The 21194-nt window shown below is 38.4% G+C and overlaps 1 protein-coding gene across 1 annotated transcript; it reads right to left on the minus strand.

Moving 5' to 3' along the window:
• Positions 1 to 1707: 1707 nt before the first annotated feature.
• Positions 1708 to 19247, minus strand: LOC108676855 (vacuolar protein sorting-associated protein 35). The gene is made up of 15 exons (XM_018165008.2): positions 18818 to 19247; positions 18068 to 18191; positions 17751 to 17876; positions 16954 to 17044; positions 12959 to 13153; positions 12217 to 12300; positions 11139 to 11345; positions 10119 to 10270; positions 9224 to 9431; positions 8313 to 8422; positions 5802 to 5970; positions 4104 to 4283; positions 3284 to 3514; positions 2836 to 2979; positions 1708 to 2632 (listed from the first exon to the last, which is right to left on the minus strand). Exons 1-15 carry the CDS (start codon positions 19002 to 19004, stop codon positions 2453 to 2455), a joined length of 2388 nt encoding a protein of 795 aa, XP_018020497.1. The 5' UTR covers positions 19005 to 19247; the 3' UTR covers positions 1708 to 2452.
• Between the last annotated feature and the right edge of the window lie 1947 nt (positions 19248 to 21194).

The raw sequence follows: 21194 nt of genomic DNA on the forward strand, positions 1-21194 counted from the left end.
CAGTGGAAGCAGGTTTGCCCGCGCAGGCAACCTGCTCCAACCTGCCACAAGAATGAACATAGGATAATAATGTAAGTGTTCACAGTTAAAACCTGTACGAATAGGCTTCAGTACTCTATGGTTTCAGGCGCCAGCCTGAGCAGGTAACCAGCACGCTGGCAACCTGCTTTCACTGTGTGCGTACCCTTACGCTCTATATTCTTGTCCATGATTGGTGAATTTTGCCTGAAAGGCCGTCAATTATTGGCTGATGAACTTACGATCTCTTAATTTTTTTGAAAGTATAGGTCCAGAAAATTAACCCGCGTGATCGTCACAACATTCCCAGTCGCCCAAGACTTGAATTCAATTGCTATTCATTTACCGCCGGAATACACAATTACTTCAAAGGTGCATAAGTAGGAATTATTCCCTGAATTGAGAATTCGATTTCTTTTTATTAAAAGAAATTCGTTTCACTCATTATTAACACTGCTTTACTACTATATAGGGTAGCTTAATTGCCCCCAAATTTAATAACGAATAACAAATGAATTTTATGTTAGCTTTTTCTTAACTTAAGTGCAATAAATTGCTTGCGGCGCAACCGGTATCTTCGATTCAATTTACGCCTTTGCTGTCACTACGAAAAATGTGGGCAATTGTGATAGTTTAGAACGAAATTATCTTTCTTAGAAGTATGCAAATAAATTGCTGAGAAGCTCAATATTTTTATATGCGTGAATATTTGTAATTATTAATGATAAATAATGATTAACGTATACAAGCATGGAAGAATTCCAATAGCCGGACATCGTTTGCGTAGTTTTAATGAGCAGAGGCCGCGCCTGTTAGATGATCATTATTCACTATACAATGTTGAAGCTTGCGAATGCCTAATGGTGCAGAACGCTGTAGGCTTTACTATAAGATATTTACTAGATTTAGTATTTGATCTTGAGGTTTACATTCACATCAGGTATATTTCATGATTTTTCTTCATTGCGCGCTTTTCAAATGTTTTGCCACCGGCCAATTGGCTGTAGGCGCGGTGGTTTAACTTTCATTTTAGCAGAACTTCGGTTTCAAGAAGAGTTTAGTATAGCCTCGGGCCATACTTTCAAAACTCGCTAAGTGAACGTAAGTACCTACGCTCTATTTTCTTGTCTATGATTGGTGGATTTTGCTTGAAAGGCCGTCAATGATTGGCTAATGAACTTACGATCTCTTAACTTTTTTTTCTGAAAGTATAGGCCCAGGTCTACACTTCGAGAGCGTGTTATGGCTGGGACAAGCGCACGCCTGTGTACTCGTACATCTCGGATTCTGATGAGGCTAGTTGCGTGTCTTGACTCGAGGTGTTTCGGGTCACGTTTAGACTATGAGAAAATCTCGTCTAAGCACTCAGCATTTGGTCCAATCTTGCTTTTTATGTTTGCAGAAGATTATTCCAAGCGAAATTCTATGGTGTACTGTATTTTGTAAGCCAGCGCTGCGGAAGTAATGATCTAGAAGTTTTCGTTCATTAAAAAATATTTCAATAGTGATGAAAAAACTTAACCAGTTAGAAAAATAATGATTACTTTAGAACAAAAAATAAGCAGTTGCCAAGGAGACCACGCTAAGGAGGAGACCACGCTAAGGAGGAGACTATGCTAAGGAGGAGACCACGCTAGGGAGGAGACTATGCTAAAGTTGAGACCTGACAAAGGAAAATGATGCATAATAATTATTTTCACCAAATTTACCATAATACTTGGGATGGAATAGCTATGTTTTCGGTGATATTTCAAATCGTAAGTATAATCTTGTAAAACACGTTCTCTATAGTTAAGAATGAGTTTACTATTTGATCAGTCACGTAAGAGATCAATACATATATAACCAGAATATTCAGAAATCAAACACGGAATCCCTCAATTCTTCACTCTAATTAGGCTCCAGAAGGAAGATTCAATTTGAAAACATCAAGTTGGTACTGGAAATTCAATTAGACATAAAGGTTCAATTTGATACTAATGTCTATAAAGCGCCCACATAAACTATCAAAATCCACGATTATTCGTCGTCAATTAGACGAGCAATGAGAAATTTTTACTTACGTTGTCTGGCGTCGACAAATATTATGCCAGACTTTTATGGCGCACGCATTTCATAACTGCGGGTCATCTGCTAGAATAAATACTTCATGACTCCTATCTCGTCTACGATAAGGTACCACAAATAATACATTACACTAAAAACTATTGCAACTGGAAAATATGTTCCTTAGACTAGACAGCAAACAAGAACAGGCATATCCCTCTCGGAATTTAACAAAGCAAAAACCTAACTAGCATAATAAAGTGGCATTCAAGTTCAATAAAAACAACAAAAAAGTATACAGTAAACGACATTTAAATTACATGACAAAGCATGACATATGATATACATCGAAATTAGAGTTCAAGCAATAAGCAGGAAGGCGACGCTATTAAAGCACAAGCCCCTCGTAGCTTGGTCCGTCAGGTAGCGGTTGTTCTTTGCGCAGTGCGAGGTGCGCGAGCGTCGTGTTCAAGTGACTTGTTACTTGATCCAGGTCCTCACCGCTCTCCAGTTGCGTCAAGTCCTCCTTCACTTTGCTGATCAGTTGATTAATCATCGATATCGTCACCTGTTAAACAAGAGTACTCTATAAAAATTTATATTCAAGATCAAATTCGGAGTTTGAAATAGCTGTGGCTTTTCGAGAAATTCATTTTTTGCGGCGGTGATACCAGGTATAACCTTAAATTGAAACAATGTAAATGCAGCGTTTCGAGCAATTAACTTTGCGCAAGTAATGATTTCTATAATAGGGAATGTAGGAAAACTCACACCAGGAGTTTGTTTCTCGTAGAAGTAAGTGTAGTGGTTGAGAAGCTGGACGAAGAGATGAAGTTGCACACTCGCGTCCATGCACTGCTGGCTGATGCGCACCGCCTTCTTGAGGCACTCCACCACACGTTTCTCGTCACGCAACTGAGGAGTTTCGTTGTTTACACAAGGGCTCGGACGCATACAACAGGTTAAAACTTACGACAGATTTGTACATAGCCATGTGCTCGAATCAACTTGGACAAAATTCATTAGACTCGTAAGGCGAGAAGGCTTACAGATAATGTGAAAAGAAAATTGTATATTTATCTTTGCTTATACTCGAGTTATTCGACTAATGATGAACCTACCGTCATCAATGCTTTTCGTGTCTAAAAGCCTGTCAAATATAAAAGAATAAGTTGATCCAGAACACAATAATGCACAAGACATGAAGCATTGATCACACCTCCTGGCCGTTGATGGTCGCCGACCAGAAGAGGTGGGCGCACGTGGTCACTGCGCGGGCTTGGTCAGGTTTCTTCAGGAGTTTGGAGGCGGCCAGTGCGCAGTTCGTCCTCAGCGGCTGGTGGTTCTCCTCTGTGAAGTTACGTGTCTGCTGCACTGTTGCCACGATCAGCGTCAGCGCTGACAACTGAGCCTTGCTATCGCTGATCTCGTCTTCGTACAGGGAGAAAGCCTGCAGTAACAGATGCATCAGTAATTCAAACGAGAAGTAAGTAATATGAGTAGTGTAAGAACTGTGATGCGATTTAAACTCTTTGATATATCCGATTGGTATTGTTGCGCCAAGGAAAAAAATTTAAATCAGTAAGAACATTTAAAACAAACAATTTTATAAGGCCACTCAATACGTTCCTAGGTCTTACAAAGGAGGTTTAAAAATGTACGACCGAATTTCCTAAAATTTAAGAGCATACGTACAAAATCAACCATCTAAAATGACATATTTACCATATGTACGTATTATTAGTACAAAATGACATATTGACCTTTTATCATTTTCTTTAAACATCGATTAACTCCTTTTAATAAGAAAAAATATAATTCAGTACTCACTGCAGTGAGTGACAGAGCACGCATTTTCTCGTAGACAAAAACGTGAAGTCACGGACGGACAGACAGACGGACGACAGACAGAAAGACGGACGGACGGACATGGCGAGCACAATAATGCATTTTTTTTTATAAATGAGAAAATGCGCTAAAAAACCTGAAAATTCAACTAACAATAAGTTAAAATAATAGGCGCTGGTAAACTAAACCACCTGAGACATGAACTCGTAGGCCACGGTGTCGTGGCCGGGGAAGGTGATGACATCAGCAGCAAGAGCGCCCTGAAGGTAGAGTCTCAGGGGCAGCTCGCTGTACTCCGCCTTGACCAGAGCCGCGATGGTCGCGTGGCAGAACTGGAAGATTTTGTGCACCTTCTTGCCCCATTTTTCATCCTGAAATTTTGGACAGTAAATGTTAAAAGAGTCCGTCCCTTCAGGCAGAATACCGGACAGAAAAGTAACATAGGCACTTAAAAAGGTTTCTAAAATGGAATGCATTTTCACTTTAGGAATGATTTTCATGGAACATATTTTGCACAAATCAAGACATTGGAAGCATAGCAGCATGAACTTGATCATTTGGAGTGACAGTCAAAGAGCAAAACAAGAACGAAACGCAAGGGTTTAACGTATCAAATGACGACCAAAAAACAGCAAACTACCGCAAACTTCAGGCACTCAGGACAATCAACTTCATTTAACGGGAGCATTTTGTTCAAAAAAAAAAATTTATTTACTGACGGATCATTTTGAAACTTGGTACACATATGTAAAAAAGAAACCTAATACTTTTTGTTTGTGTAAATTTTTCAAAAAATAAATGTAAAACGTGATATTCATAGAAAACGGTAAAAAAGGGGGGTACTTTTAAATAAATAATTACTCTCCTCGTTCAATTCACGTGCTACAACAACGAGACATATAATTCGATTCGTAAAGACAGTATCTAGCGATCCCCGACCATTTTCCAAATTCTATTTTTTTTGGGTGGGTAGGGGATTTTTCTGTTTCCTCAGTTTTGCCCATGTACCAAATCGAATGGTATCTCTCAATGCTGTAGCTTGGACATTATAGTTCGATTATTGAGATGAAAATTTTAAATATACTGTATCAGCTTACTTTTTTATATAGGCAATTAATATTTCAAGCCTCAATAGATTAACATTGCTGGGTTCCATTACCGATTCTGAGAATATTGAATTAATTAACATCCCAAATATTGTATCATCAAATAATTTCAAGGATATCTCAAAGTTTGATTTCCTACGAATATTGCGTACTACTCAGATCATGGGCATTTTACCAGCCCAATACCGAAATAAATTTAATTCTTTTTTCAATTATTTGAGCTCTTTAAATGGGCGAGTCTTCGACCTTTAAGCTGAGCCTCAAAACTAGAAAAGTCAAAATTTCTTTTTTTTTGACCGAAATGCTCCTCTTAAATTTAAGGTTTAATTTGAGCGCACAAATAATATAATCCACATATCACATCTAAAGTGGGATGTGATATGTAAAATTCTGGGTTTTCGTGGCCTCTTTCTGATTCTATCTGAATTTTTATTATGGGCTGAAATAGGTGGCAGTATTACTACCAACAAAAAAGATTTGCTCATATAGTCAATAAAATATAATTTATACCTATAAGAAATCACATGGCCTGGTTGATGGAATTGACCATGCGCCAATACGTAATGAAAATACAGTTAAGATATCGTAAAGTTAAGAGATCGTAAGTTCATCAGCCAATCATTGACGGCCTTTCAAGCAAAATCCACCAATCAGACAAATAGAGCGTAAATACTTACGTTCACTTAGCGAGTTTTGAAAGTATGACCCCAGCTGTAATTTAACCTCGTGTAATCTAACCTCACGAGATTAACCACACGCATTATAACTTGATGAACAACAGACCTGGTCCTTGTTATTGAAGTAAGCATGCGCGAGCTTGTAAGCCAGGAAGACGAGCGTGGGGAGCGTGTGGATGACGCGCTTCGGTCCTCCTGTCTCGAGGTGCTTGCGTGCAACTTGCAGGATCAGGTACTGCAGGTCGTTGGTAGCGCCCTCAAACTGGTGTAGCAACCTGATAATAGAAATGGAACTTAGAGCAAGTTTATGGTTTAAGAGCTGTAGTAGTAGTGGTAGTAAAGAGCCACCATACTTGTAGTAAGAGCCACCATACTAGTAGTAAAGAGCCACCATACTTGTAGTAAAGAGCCACCATACTTGTAGTAAAGAGCCACCATACTTGTAGTGAAGAGCCACCATACGTGTAGTAAAGAGCCACCATACTTGTAGTAGAGAACCACCATAGTTGTAGTAAAGAGCCACCAGACTTGCATTAGAAAGCCACCCCAAGTATGGAAAGCCATACTTGGGGCCTCTTTGAAATGATACAATATCGCGCGAAGAAAATTCGTGTAGGAGCAAGCATGTGGTTAGGTACTTGCTACTGAAGAAGCATCAGTGGAAGTGTCAGTAGCATTCTTAAATCAGGATAAAATAGCCAAACCTGGAAATTCCTCAGTTATTGAATGAGTACAGACGGTTGTCATTACATTGGAGTAATCTATATACAACATCAAAACTGAACTACTGAGTTGTTTCGATTATGAGTTGGAACTATTCTTTTCTTGGTTGTTTCGTAATTTCGGTAGAAATACCGGTAGCAGTCTTGGTAGAAGGCTACGCTGGACAACTGGACACTTTCATTCCTTCTGCTTAGAAATGCTTGAAAATCAAACACATTTGTTGTATGTACTTATTGTAATCAAGATGTTGTAATTTGGTTGTTGTTGAACTCAACGGAGGAACGTAACCTACATAATTTTATTGTTTAACGCGCGGCTAACTGCTGCTCCTTAGGCACCCTTAAAATCGAAAATTTTGGTGAAAAATCGAAAATTTTGGCTTTTCCGGTTTCTGGGCTCATTTTGTAGCTGCTGGAAAAGCGCGTCTAACGAAATACATCCCATATACGTATGAGCATGCTCTAGTTTTTGCGTAAAGCAACTCCAAAAAAATATAAAATGAACATTTTTTAACAATATGTACCAAGATTTCTTTAAATTAAATCCGTTTATATATATCATTATTCTCCTTAATTGCAAAGTGTTTGCACTTGTTTGAAAGCTACAAACAAGACTTGCTCAACAAAGCAAATACCATGGATGTACATGCAATAATTTTTGCATAAGGCTGTTTTAAACTTCCATAAATGACCATTTTATAACAATATTTAAAAAATTGTATTTACAGATCATTTGTCGCATTAATTGCAAAGTGTTTGCACTCGTTTGAAAGCTACAAACGATGCGCGTTTATGAAAGGAAATACCACGGATGTACATACAAGGTATCTTCGGGTTAGGCCGTTTTGAACTTAATGTAAAATGAACACTTTCCATTTGTATTAATGTAGAAAAATTCAAGTTATAGCTTATTATTCGCGTTAAACTGGACAGAAATAAGTCTAAAGACGCGTGCAGGTACCTACCCTAAATGCAACCAATTGGCACTGGGAAAGCTAGGGCTACAATATCAAGCAATTTTTTTGCATATTCTCCTTTTTTCAATAAATTTTACCTATTTGGCTCCGCTGGACAACTAAAATTTCCAAAATAAAAATAATCCATCTTAAATCCATCTTAAATAATCCATCTTTTCCATCTTAAAAATACGCCATCTCCTCCTATGATTTTCAAGCTACAGCATTGAGAGATATACGTACCATTCGATTCATAAATAAAATCTCTTAAGATCATCCCGGCCATTTCTTTCGATTTGTATTTTGTTTTGATTATATACTAAAAAAGAGGGAGGGGAGGGGTAAAAGTTGAAAAACTCAAAAAAAAAATTTGAAAAATGAAAGGATGACCTTTAGATATGGTCTTTACGCATCGAATATGTTTCTCGAGGTTGTAGGTTGAAAATCCTCGGAGGAGATCCTAGGATTTCTACAGTACCCCCTTGTTTAGCAGTTTTCTATGAATTTCACGTTTTCTTTAATTTTCTTCGAAAATTTTACAACAAGCTAAAAGTCATTGATTTATATTTACCTATGTGTACAAGTTCATAATGATCCATCCGTAAATAATTTTTTTTTTTTGCCGACATGCTCCCCGTAACTGATGTGGGAGTTAGCATACAATAACAATCAAAAGAAGTACAGGTAGTTACTCCTGAATCTCGTACAGCTTTACTTAAAACAATTGTTTGTTTCAGTTTAATCCTATTTCGTTAAGTTAGTAGACACAATAATTTACCAAGTTTTCAGCAAAAACTCGAAATGAAATTCTTGTTGATTGGTACTCACAGAAAATTTGTTAAATTAGTAACGTAACATTTAATTCGCTGCCCAGTTAATTCCAAAGACCGCTATAAAAGTGACTCAAATCAATACATAAAAAGATCAACAAAAAATAACCTGGCGAGTAGCAGTTGTTCCTCAGCCAGATCATCGGGGTCTGGCTGGCTCAATGGCTGGTCGTCAGCGTCGCGGACTAGAGATGCACACAGCCCTAGCACTCCGTCAACCTGCGTCAGGTAAAGCTTCCTTGTTATGTGTAACGACTGCTAGCCTCAGTATCCTTAGTACAAGTTTCGGGCGTAGCAGTCCCAGGCCACGATGGATCTTTACGGCCTCATGCTCACAAAACTTAATAATGGCGAAGAGCCAGTGACGTTCTTTATTCAACCGATCTAATAAAAAAGAAATATTTTAGCCCGCCCATGAATTTTACCAACAAGAGGCCCACGACATGAAGAAAATGATAACGTGTACAAATTAAACATTAACAAGTTCATACGTTCTTTGAAAGAATTTAATCATGTTAAGTAATTTGATTGCTAACCTAATTAATGTATGACTCAATTCTCTCCTTTGGGTAATGACTTTACTATATTCTTTTGTTTGATAGCGCAAATAGGATTTATGTTGATGTACCTCTTCAAACGCTGTGCGAATACATTTATTCCATATTCCATGTTTCCACATTTGTTACTTTTGGCTTAACTTGTTCAACAGAATTTGACCTGTGACTAATCCTATGTATCCCGGCATAATTCATGGCTTGTGTTCTTGAAATGAACCTAAAATTTTAAAGTCATGACATATCTTCTATCTTCTTAGAAACAAAAATTTAAAACAAAATTAGGCAAACCTTAGTGAATTTTAATAATTTTCAATTACTGTTACAAGTAGTGTCAGAATAAATCATATTTAAAGCAAACGAGTATGTTTCACACGTAAATTGCACACGGTTTTATCCTGATCTGTTCATATTTTAGGATCATGAACCGTTTTATAACGGTTCATGGCACTGCTCACAGCCTCACCTGCTCAGGAGTAGGGATTCGAGTCCCGTTTTCGAGCACATTGTTGAGCAGGAAAGTACCCATGGTGCTGCGGCCCTGGTAGTCAAGCAGCTGCAGCAGAGGCAGGAAATGTTGTAGCTGCAGGATCACCAGAAGATCGTTGTAGTTTCCTGTTGGCAACCGCAGCAGGCGCGCCAATTCCTTGCCCAACGGAGAGCCAGAGTGGATCCTGGCGGCAAAGTTGCTGTGTCTTTCAATGTGCGCTATAAACTTCATTCTTGCCTTACAAAACCACACTCATAATCATCTCATCCATTAATTTTATTTTTTGCTTATTTAATAATAATGATGAAATACAGAATTTAGAAGTGATAAATCATGCAACAAACATTGAAAATAACATCGAACGATAATTTAAGTTTGGCAATCATGATCATATGATTCATTGTGTCCATTTCTCAATATAAGTAGACTTTGAGATAAGTAGACTGTTCAGAAGATAATCAAGGTGCGATTATCCAACAACTTACTTAGTTATCTTGCGGGTGATCAGAAACGATATTCAAAGATTTGTTATTTAAGGTGTGATACACCAGCAACTTACTTGATATTCTTATGATCGATCATCACAGAGGTTATTCAAGTCGTTGGTAAGAGATATATGATTATCTAGCAACTTACTCGGTGATCTTGAGGTTGTCAGCGAAAATACTGAAGGGTTGGCAAGTGATATGTTATTATCTAGCAACTTACTTGGTGATCTTGAGGTTGCCAGAGAAGATATTGAAGTAGTTAGTTAGTGATATGTTTTTGTCTAGCAACTTACTTGGTGATCTTGAGGTTGCCAGAGAAGATATTGATGTACATAGTTTATTGATGCAGTTAGTAAGTGATATGTTATTATCTAGCAACTTACTTGGTGATCTTGAGGTTGTCAGCAAGGATGTGCAAGGTGTTGGCCAGGACGGTATCAACAAGGTCCAGTCTGTTGCTGTAGCATTGCTGTGCCAGGTTCACAAGCGACACTTGCAGGCTCACCATGTCTTCCAGAGGCATGTCTGGTCGAGACTGAAATGAAAAATAAAATAAATTGGAAAAGACTCCAACATTAAACATCTCAGATAGGTAGATTTCAAAAGCATAGTCTGATAATACCATCTACTTAGGCATCATATGAGTATTGTAATTTTGGGATTCAAATTATTGGTGTTAACTCTCTACCGCCTGACATGAGTAACAGGAGCAATATTGTCACGTGCCTACTCCACAAAAAGGATACGTTCTAGTGAGCGCAAAATGACTTGCACTGATGGTTGCCGCCACGTACGACAACTTTAAAATGTTCTCTGTTGCGTACTAACGTCCTCAGGTTGCTACACTCAATAGTTTACATATAATTTGCCACCACGTGCGACAACTTTAAAATGTTCTCTGTTGCGTACAAACGTCCTCAGGTTGCTACACTCAATAGTTTACGTATAATTTAAGTTGAAAGTTGTGTTCCCGGAGTCCATACGGCGGTAGAGGATTAAGTAGGAGGTCATTAATAAAATTCCCACGTTAGATCATTTCATGATTGATCACGAGACCTGATACAGGAAAATGTTTATTTGTTGCGACAGAATCATTTATTTCAATCATAAGGTAGTGAAAATTCTACAAAATTTCTAACATAATTCAATAAGCACATCAGAAAACATTCCACGCGCTGCTCGGTTACTTAAAGAATAAATAAAATAATCATTGTTTTGTATCCAATTATTTTCATATAAGTTTGAATCCGATGGGGAACAAACTGAATATATAATAAAGGTGCTGGCATAGAAGTCACGTATCTCGTTTGAGAACTAAAAAACCTGGACCTTTGACAAATGGGACAATTGTAAAATAAACAGAGATTTCAGTTACAATATTGGTTAGAAAACATTATGCTCACCTTGATGACTGTAGAAATGTGCTGAGAAAATATCTCGAATAGTTTTATTTCAGAGGGTATGCCGTCGCTGTCTTCTTTGTTGCCAAAAGCAGCAAGGCGATCAATGAGGCTGCTTATGATGCTCTTCACGTTAACGTCCTCGTGCAGCTCGGCACACGCTTGCAGGAACGGGCCCAGGGTTTGCAGGTGAAACTCGTCAGGGAAAACCTGGAGACAGAAGTGCATTAAATTTCCCGCAAACCGGTACTTATATCAAGATGGTTTCAAATTATAACACTGATATAACAAAAAAATAAATTACGACGTTTAAACTGCAGAACACTATATGATCATGATGCTTGGCATCCATATGGGAAGGTTGTTACGTTCAACGAGATAACCTAGTCAGAATTACTTGATTATTCTTCATGCAAATAAAGATGCTAACTAATAAAATAAACATGCTAACTACATCTTATCGGAAGTGCGTAATTAATCTTTATCATATATAAAATGATATCTATTGCAAGAAGAATTCAGGAATCATTGTTTTAACCAAAACTGAATGGCACAAAAACTTAGTTTCCAAGAGTGAAAGAATGTTTAAAAAACATGAGTAATTAATTCAAAACCCATTTCAATATTTTGAATCCACAGTAATATTTTGGTGGGGCATATTTGGATTCATAATAAAGAAAATATGATTATCACTAGACGAGTTTGATCAAGCATTCAAATTCTGCACTTGTCAGGCAACAAAATTTTCTGTTTGTAAATGAAGCTCAAAATTATGCAATGGAACGAATGTACGTCCCAAAATACTCTTTGTATGCAACCATTTCCATTATCATCAGTTATTGAAAACATATGAGCAAAATCTAATGAAGACCAACTCTGGCCAACTAACTAATCGAGTTGGCCAACTAACTAACCTATAGTGGCCAACAAACTCTGTTGTTGACTCAATCATTTCTTAAGAATGATGACCTTTATTAAAGGTCATCTGACAGCAGAAAATTACAACCGTTGATGATAAGATGAACGTAGTAAATAGTGACGAGCAGAATATAAGTTTTCCCCCAGACGTAGGCCTGGTTACCTGGATGATGCACTCCATGAGATACTCCTGAGAGAGAGCGTCGCGACAGCTGACTGCCTGCTCCAGCAGGCCTGGTAACACCATCTGCTCAGTTAAATGTTCCATTTAAATGTAAAATATATGAGTAACGATTGAGATATTTATAACAATGATTGCTGTGCTATTGGTTACAATGATTGTCATGGTTAGTTGAAGTTATTGAAGATATTAGAATCATTTATATTGGCAAACAAAACAAGAGTTCGTTGATCATTATTCACCAAATTTTGATTGATGGTATTAAGATTGTTAAAAAATTATTTCTCCAAATGGGATTTCGGATCCTAGGGCTGGAGCAGAAGTTAGACAGTATAAATAACTGGAATATTCAAGATGAGATTTTCACCATATACTAAAACTTTGAAACAAAAAAATATATGAATATTTCAAAAACTTGCCAATTCCAGCCATGGCTTTTAATCAAAAACCATGCAAGACTTAGGCAATGAAATTTTATTTAGCTAAGAAATCATATAATATGAAACAAATAAAATAACAATATGCATTTTGCCAACCACTGACTTCATACTATATAAAGTAATTATTCAAATCTTACAAGGTAATGATATCCTCGCATTATTATTTATTACAGTACCAACCTTCTTGTAACGCTCGACATCAACCATCTCCAGCTGGGACAGCCTGACAAGGTTGGTGTCCACAAGGATGCGTAGTTCTTGTCATTATTTATTACAGTACCAACCTTCTTGTAACGCTCGACATCAACCATCTCCAGCTGGGACAGCCTGACAAGGTTGGTGCCCACAAGGATGCGTAGTTCTTGTCGCTCCTTCTCCCTCTTTTCCTTCTCCCTTGAATGGCCCTGATGCTGCATGCGCACCCATAGTTTGTTCATCTCCGCAAAGTTCAGCAGAATGAACTCCAAGCTGTCTGAAATCTGAAGTGTGTACATTTTCATTATTAGAAATCAATTTGCCTCACTCACATCAGCAGGGTTGGCATTAATTAAATCAAAATGATTAAATCATGTGATTAAATCACTTGATTTTTTTTTATAAAAAAATCGTGATTTTTTTATTTTTACTTTTTATTTTTTTGTAGATTTACATATATTGAGTGGCAGTCTTTAATTTATTTTTAGGTATTGTTATTCGTGGTTTAGTATAAATGTACTATGAATGACAAATTGGTATATAAACTTGTTGCCTTTAATGTGTATTAGGTTCTAATAAATTGAATGTTTTTGGTACAGAGGAATCAAGTGTTGCAATACATTGCACATAGCTAGCAGCTTAGCTAATTCTTATAAGGCTATAAGTAGTCTTTAACTATTTGAATATTTGTTATATATTGATTACAATATACAATTTAAATGAGTTAGCTAGCTTATACAGGGTGTGGCAGAACAGATTGAGCAGTTTTGAGGTAAAATAAAAGAGTAACGGAGGTACATAAAGAAGAAAGTTTATTTTCCTCAAGCTTAACATAACATACCATTTAAAATACTTATGTTTTGAAAAGAATATCAAGAAGATGGTGTCTGTTAGCTGCACCACACTGTTGGAGTTGTTCTCGGAAGTTTCCTACAGCACGTTCACACACATGGCGAGGTATGGCCATAACCTCTGCTGCAATAATCTGTTCCCTTAGCTGTGGTAGGGTGTGATGGCGACTTCTGACCACCCTCTCTTTTAGATGTCCCCAAAGAAAGAAATCGCAAATGCTCAAATCAGGTGACCTTGCAGGCCACTGTAAATCACCCCTCAGAGACACCAGACGTCTGGGAAACATGCGTTTCAAAACATTGAGTGACATTCGGGCTGTGTGAGCTGTAGCCCCATCCTGCTGGAACTACACGTCTCCCAATGCTTCATTTTCAACAATGTTTTCCATCCTGGCTGCAAGAAATTTTTGCAACATTGCATTCGGAATTCACTGTCACGGTTACTCCCTCCTCTGAGAATGACTTCAACCGTGTGTTGCAGCTAACGGCCCCCATCTTCCAGAAATTGTTTTCAAAACATAAGTATTCTAAATGGTATGACCTTATGACCTTATGATGAGTTTAGGACGTCGTAGTCCACGGTCACGCTGATGCGCCGCCTTCGTCGTCCTCCGTCTCCGAGTCGTCGTCGGGTGTAACGTTGGACGTGTTCCGTCTATTTGCCCTCCTTTGGGCCACCTGATGCAAGATGCTGTTGCTTGTCACTTGCTGAGGGTGGTTTCCCATTACTGGACAATCCGGGATCTTTCTCAACCACTTGTCCAGTTGTCTCTTGAATGTTGCAAGAGTAAACTCCCCTCCTCTCAGCGCTTTTGGTAAGACATTAAAGAGCCTCGGTCCTACCACGGATAGTGCCCCCGATCTCTGCCGCGTCTTCGTCGAGGGGGTACCCTGGCCTACGCGTCGGCCGGTTACCCGGCATTCACGTGGGCCAGGCCAAACGGCAGAGGCCCCCCCGCCCGGATCGCTACCGGACGGAGGCTCCTTCACTTTTTCTGCTAAGGGCAGGGAAACCTTGGCCTCCTCTTCCCCCTACCCACATCTTTGGCCGCCTATCTTCCTAAGGGCTCCTTGTGCCCTGCTCTCCTCCCATCTCTTCTTCCTGCTCGTTCTTCTTCTCCTGGCCCAGGGTATACATGCCGTTGAACTGCATATTGTTCACTAGGGCCCAATCGTAGATTGACGATAGATCATCCTGTAATCTCTCGCAGTCTAGGTCGTCTGTGATCTTCATCAGCACTCTTGTATCGTCCGCAAATGATGATGTAGATGCGTGGGTGAGTTCCGAGTCTATGTCGGCAATGTGGATGAGGAAGAGGATCGGTCCAAGCACTGAGCCCTGCGGGACTCCGCTTTTCACCTTCGCTTCTCTCGATTTCGATTTTCCAATTGCGACAGCTTGTACTCTATCTGTAAGGAAGTTGTGGATCCACCTTAACAGGCTTCCTCCTACCCCCAATAGCCTCAGCTTTCTAAAGAGCACCCCATGGTCAACTTTGTCAAAAGCTTTAGCAAAGTCTAGGTATACCACGTCCACGCCAGCTCCCTCTTCCAGCTGGGCCACTAGACGGTGATGGTGCTCCAGTAACTGTGACAGACAGGAACGATTACGCTGGAAACCATGTTGTCCGTTATTAAACAGGTCAGCCTCTTCCATATACCGGACAAGTCTCCTGACCACTACCTTCTCAAAAACCTTGATCACATGTGAGGTCAAGGTCACAGGTCTGTAATTTTGGGGTCTGTCCCTCGCACCTCCTTTGTGAATTGGCGTTATCAGTCCTACTTTTAGGCCCTCGGGAATAATTCCCTCCATCATCGAAGCTTTCCAGAGCATTGTGAGCGGAGCCTTCAGTGCTCCAACACACTTCTTCAACAGCACTGCCGGAATTCCGTCGGGTCCTGGTGCTGAAAACGTCGCAAATTCTTTGATACTTATTTCCATATCTTCTGGCCCAAACTCAATGTTCTCCAACCCCCTTCTTCCTGGTAGTTCCTGGAGAACTTCGATTTCGTTCTCCTCCCTTGTGTAGCGAGGGTTACTGAAGAGTGATTCAAACTGTAATCCCAGTAACTCACACATACCCTTGTCATCTCCTACAAGGACATCGTTATCCTTCAGCGGACCCACTGGCGTCTTTATTTTACCCTTGGACTGGGCATATTTGAAAAAGTACTTCGGGTTTTCTCTGATTACTGTATGCTATGCTAATCTCTAGGAAAATAAACTTTCTTATTTATGTTCCTCCATTACTCTTTTATTTTGTCTCAAAACTGCTCAATCAGTTCTGCCCCACCCTGTACATTGAGAGGTTGAGATTGTATTGACCTTTTAGGCAATTAAAGATTTTCCACCCTAATACGAGTATTATAATTAAAATATTTAATTTCAATCTTTAAATATGTTAATGTAAAACTAGAAACAAAACAATTACAATTATAAAACTATATATAAAATAATTAAATGCAGCGAATGAAAATAAAATGTTTGAATTGTGCACATGTTTATTTCAAATAGTGTTAGCTTTTCTCATAACTCCAGTCTCGTTTGAGGTTTGTTTGGTTATCGTTCAGTTTATATTTAGTATTGGTTTATTGGTCTGAATTAAATGGGAACAGTGCAGTCAGTCACTCATGGGAACAGTGCAGACAGTCACTCAGTTGCTACTAGTCGGTGAGTATAGAGGGGTAGAGTCTGGTAGATTTATAATACATAAAAGTAGTAGATCTATTTATAGTGCTGTGCACTGTGGTATCAGCTACCTATCTGTTGTGTGACTCTTCAATGTTTAAAAGATCTGCATTCCTGAAGTGTTTTTGTATATTGAAGCCAGTTAAATGGTCAATATTTAGCTCATTACCTTGCTCCATACAAACTTTACAAAGCTAATGAATAGACTTATCAATAATTGTTTACCAAAAATCCCAAAGTGGTAAACACCACCTTGGCCTGTTGGCCATTATTGAAGGCAATAAGTGCCCTTTTTAGCCATCCATTATGATCCATATACTGTTATTGTTAGTAGGCTAATTGCAACATAAAAATAACCTTTCAAAAAGACAAAAAAGCTGAAAAAATAAAAAAATTCAAACAAATCATGAAAAAATATAAAAAATCATTGATTTTTTATTTTTTTTTAATAAAAAAAAATCACCAACCCTGCACATCAGTGATATTGGCACAAATTCAACAAATTGTATAAAAAGCTTCACAAAATCAAGTTACTACTCACGGATCCCTGCTCATTATCGTTGGGGTTGTTCGATGGGGGAGGATCTTCAACATCAGGCAAAATGTGGCGTGTGCACTGCAGTAAATAGTTCCTGTAGGACGAAAGTAGGTATAGGAATTTAGCTTTACTTTACTGCACTTGGCCAAGAAACAAATCAAAAGAATTCATAATGAATAATGCATCATGCTGAAAAACATTAATAATTGAAAATACCTATGTGCATTTTTACATCAATAATATATGAAGGCAACTTCCAAGATTTAATTAAAATTAATTAAAAAAATTTTTCGAGCTTCCTAATACTTCTCCAATGTCATAAAAATAACCTACAGTATCAACCAATAAAATTTATTCCAATGCCGTTTTGATAGGAGTGCTTGAAAATAAATTTATTTTCATGAAGTGCTATGAAAATTTCCTATAAAATCAATTTTCCTGGGATTACTTAACAGGCAAAAGACACTAATAAATTTATCAATTTTCAAGTTAAATTTTTGACTTTATTATTAAATCAAGTGAAAATTTTGATACAAAGAATTAATTAGAATATTTCCTGACATCATGACAATATCTCTGGTAGGGTTGCCACATTAAGTTCATCATGAATTCAATACTAATTTCTTAAATGTATATTTGACCAGGGCCTATACTTTCAAAAAACGTTAGGAGATCATAAGTTCATCAGCCAATCATTGACGGCCTTTCAAGCAAAATCCACCAATCATAGACAAGAAAATAGAGCGTAAGTACTTACGTTCACTTAGCGAGTTTTGAAAGTATGGCCCCAGAGATCTAACCTCAAGAACAGTCCACGTAGAGGATGTTGCACACCTCGGCACATCTCCACCAGATCCTTGAGGATGTTCCTTTTGCAGTTCTCATTGCTTTTGATGTACACAAGACCAACAGTAATCAGCAAATACCTGAAAATTTTTAAACCATTAGGTCAAATTTGTGCTAACTTGGAGGTTATAGAACTGGAGTGTTAACTGCATTCATAAAAACAAAGATCTAAGTTAACTGAATTAATCAACAATTACGATAAAATGAAATGATCAATTAAGAAATTTTCAATGGCAATTAAGATGAATATACAAATAGGAAAGGAACTCACAGTCTGGGCACAATATTGCCAGCATATTGTACCAGTTCATACAAGTCTGCAACTTTGTGGCCAGTCTGAAACTCCTCAAGCAAATGAGTTTCCAGGTGACGAAGTTCATCACTGATGAGCATGTCTGAGAAACACAGCTAAGGAAAAATGGAAACCAATATTGCATTTTTATGAACCAATTTGAATGCACTCCAAATCTTATGTGTTAGTCATTTACCCTATGTATAAAAGGAGATCTATTTATGACAATGCTCTTTTTTTAATTTTACTAATATGATTTTTTTTCTCCCACACTTGATCCAAAATCTTCAACTCATGAACAGGACATAAAAATCTCGTATGTTCTTATTAAAGTGAGGTACACTAGGAATGTTTCTTGGATCACTTAGAGTGAGCAACACATCATGACAGCTTAGGGGGTTTAGTCAATTCTAAATGGGGTTTAGTCAACATGGGGTTGACTCTATGGGGTTTAGTCAATGAGACTGGATGTGGCTGCAGCAAGAGCTGTAGAGAGGGGGTGTTTAACAACCATGAATGCCTGGTGTTGGAGGCTGCATTGGGTTGTTCAACGGGCAGAATATAACTCAACACTCTGCCTTCACTACAGTTCACCTACCAGGAATTGTAATGATCAATAACAAAGATAAGATATTGGTTGCAAAAAATCAACAGGATGGACTCTAATTGATAGTTCATCTGTGGGTTGTCATTGACTCCCCACATAAATAGCTTGCATATAAAGGATACAAAGCTCATAATACATCTTTGGTGAAAGTAATGATGTCCTGAGCTCCCCAAGCATGTTGGAAGCATGCTTCAGTCCATCCATGAGCCTTCCATTATCCAGGCATCGCTTCATTTGAAATGACTGGCTCCTGACCACTGCCATAGCTTCATCTAACAGCTTTTCTGGTTCTTCATTGGGAGACACCATCTTTGACGTGGGCTTGGAGATCCTTTGTGTAGTATTTGAACTGTTTGTAGGCTCACTTGGAGATGGAGCTTTACGAGTATTGCCCAGCAACACTGGCAGCTTGACGGATAATTATTTAAGCTATAGAATTAACAGATAACACTAGCTAAGATCAATGGTATCCTGGAGAAAAAATTTAGAACAAAGTAATTTTTATAATGCAAGAATAAGTACCACATTGGCAAGCACAAGAAACATCATCAGCAAAAAAAAAGTCTCAGGAGTACCTACAAGCTTAATCCACAGGAAGACTAAATTCACTCAAAGGACATGAAAACCTTAATAAACAGATAAACAGGCAAAGGAACATATAATAAAAATCTTGAAATTTTATTTTTGAAAACAGGAACATCATACTGCTTTGTGACATTCCTACATAAGAGCACAGTACACTAGAACTCCAGGATGAAAACTGAAGCCACAGTGTACATGTATGATGTATCTATTCCTAATGGATGTAGATGTGCGAGTGTGATATTCCAGTGTGTGGTGTATCCCCTGGGCACAACTGTATTTGTGAGCCAGAGATGACCAGATCTGGGCCCGGATAACATTCTTATATACGTACCTGAGGAAGGAAGCAATTTTGAAATTGACCAGCAGTACATGGCCTGGCCCAGTGCCCACTTGTGAATTATCAAAACTGTCTGTTTACTATGACTTTTTAGTTGTCAGTTCATTTATGAATCTGTTGATATAGGTACTCCATGATCTTATTCAGCATCTTACACATCATAACACTGACACCCATAATACTTTCCTGGTTGTTGTTGTTGTTCACCCTCCCCGTCCCGCTACAAATGCGGGACAGGGTCTACACCCATTCCTGTGGCCAGCCCAACCTCTCTCCCCAGCGCACCAGCAGCCCTGTAATGCCTTCCTCAAAGGACGCTACGCCTAGAACGGTTCAGCACTAGTTACACCTCCTGACATACTGAGCTGAGTGAGCTCTAGGCCTAAAAAGAGGATCAATAATTTTATACTAATTAAGTTTCTTTGTTTAATAGTGCAGGAACTGAACAGTTGCAATTATTGAATATATCTGAAAAAACACGAAAATGAATACATAATACTAACTTTGGCACGGTTATGACAAATATAAGAGAATCTCTTACACCAGAAAATACACAAAAAGCTTATGAACTAGGTCCTAGGAACACCGAACAGGTTAAGCAACCCTGGTTGCAGACAGAGTAAAAGTGGCCGGCGGAGATACGTGTAGGGTAAACGCGGTATATTCCAACACATTAAGAACGCATCGAGAAATGAAAAACTATAAAAAAAATGTATGCGTTACATAAGTTCTGTTGCCTTCACATGACTCTCAAAACACTTCACTACGCGTCAGCAACGATGAAACGTCACAAAATGTTGCCATATTTATTAAAAAGCCTTTAGAATGGAAACCTACCAAATCCCTATATTCCGTCACTTTGTGTGGCAACATCCGACACGTGGTGAGTCGTATTAAACGCATGGAACTAAAACAAAGCTTAATATAAAGGAAAAGCTGGAGAGGTGATGGAATTACCTACGATGTCGGAATATACCGCGTTTACCCTATGTAAATTGCTTACTCTAGCAGTCTAGCAAGTGTTACCATATGGGCATTTCGCACTACATAATTGCTAAATTAATGAGCTGCGGCTACAAGCCCTGCTGCCTCGATGGGAGAGCTCCACAAAACCAGGGGCAACAATGGCGTGACCAGTTCCGAGCAGCCAAACAGGTGGTTGGTGCTGTGATCATGTCTGTGACAAAGTGGACAAAGAGAGGATGGATGTGTGACTGACTGACTGGATCTATCTTGTGTAGGTATTGGTGTAGTAGGGGGCTGCAGGGGGGACTTGTTTGTATGGAGTTGTGCTAGTGCTCAGCATGTGTGTCTGGGTAATACTAGCTAATTGGGTTTCTCAGTTTCTGAAGAGCATAGATAGAATAACCCATTAATGTCGAGAATTATTTTCTGAATTTTTTTTCGGTTCCTTGTGAGAATATTATCATTTGTGATGGTAATAAGCAAAAAGTATGTTCATATTTTTATTTTTCGTTGTATGTGAAAAATTATAGCTTGGTTCCATATGGAACCGCTCGGCATTAACATAACGTTTCTTCAAACAACACTTTTTCCGATAGTAAATCAAGCAAGGT

Source organism: Hyalella azteca, unplaced genomic scaffold (assembly GCF_000764305.2).
Source record: "Hyalella azteca isolate HAZT.00-mixed unplaced genomic scaffold, Hazt_2.0.2 contig10031, whole genome shotgun sequence".
Taxonomy (NCBI): Eukaryota; Metazoa; Arthropoda; class Malacostraca; order Amphipoda; family Hyalellidae; genus Hyalella; species Hyalella azteca.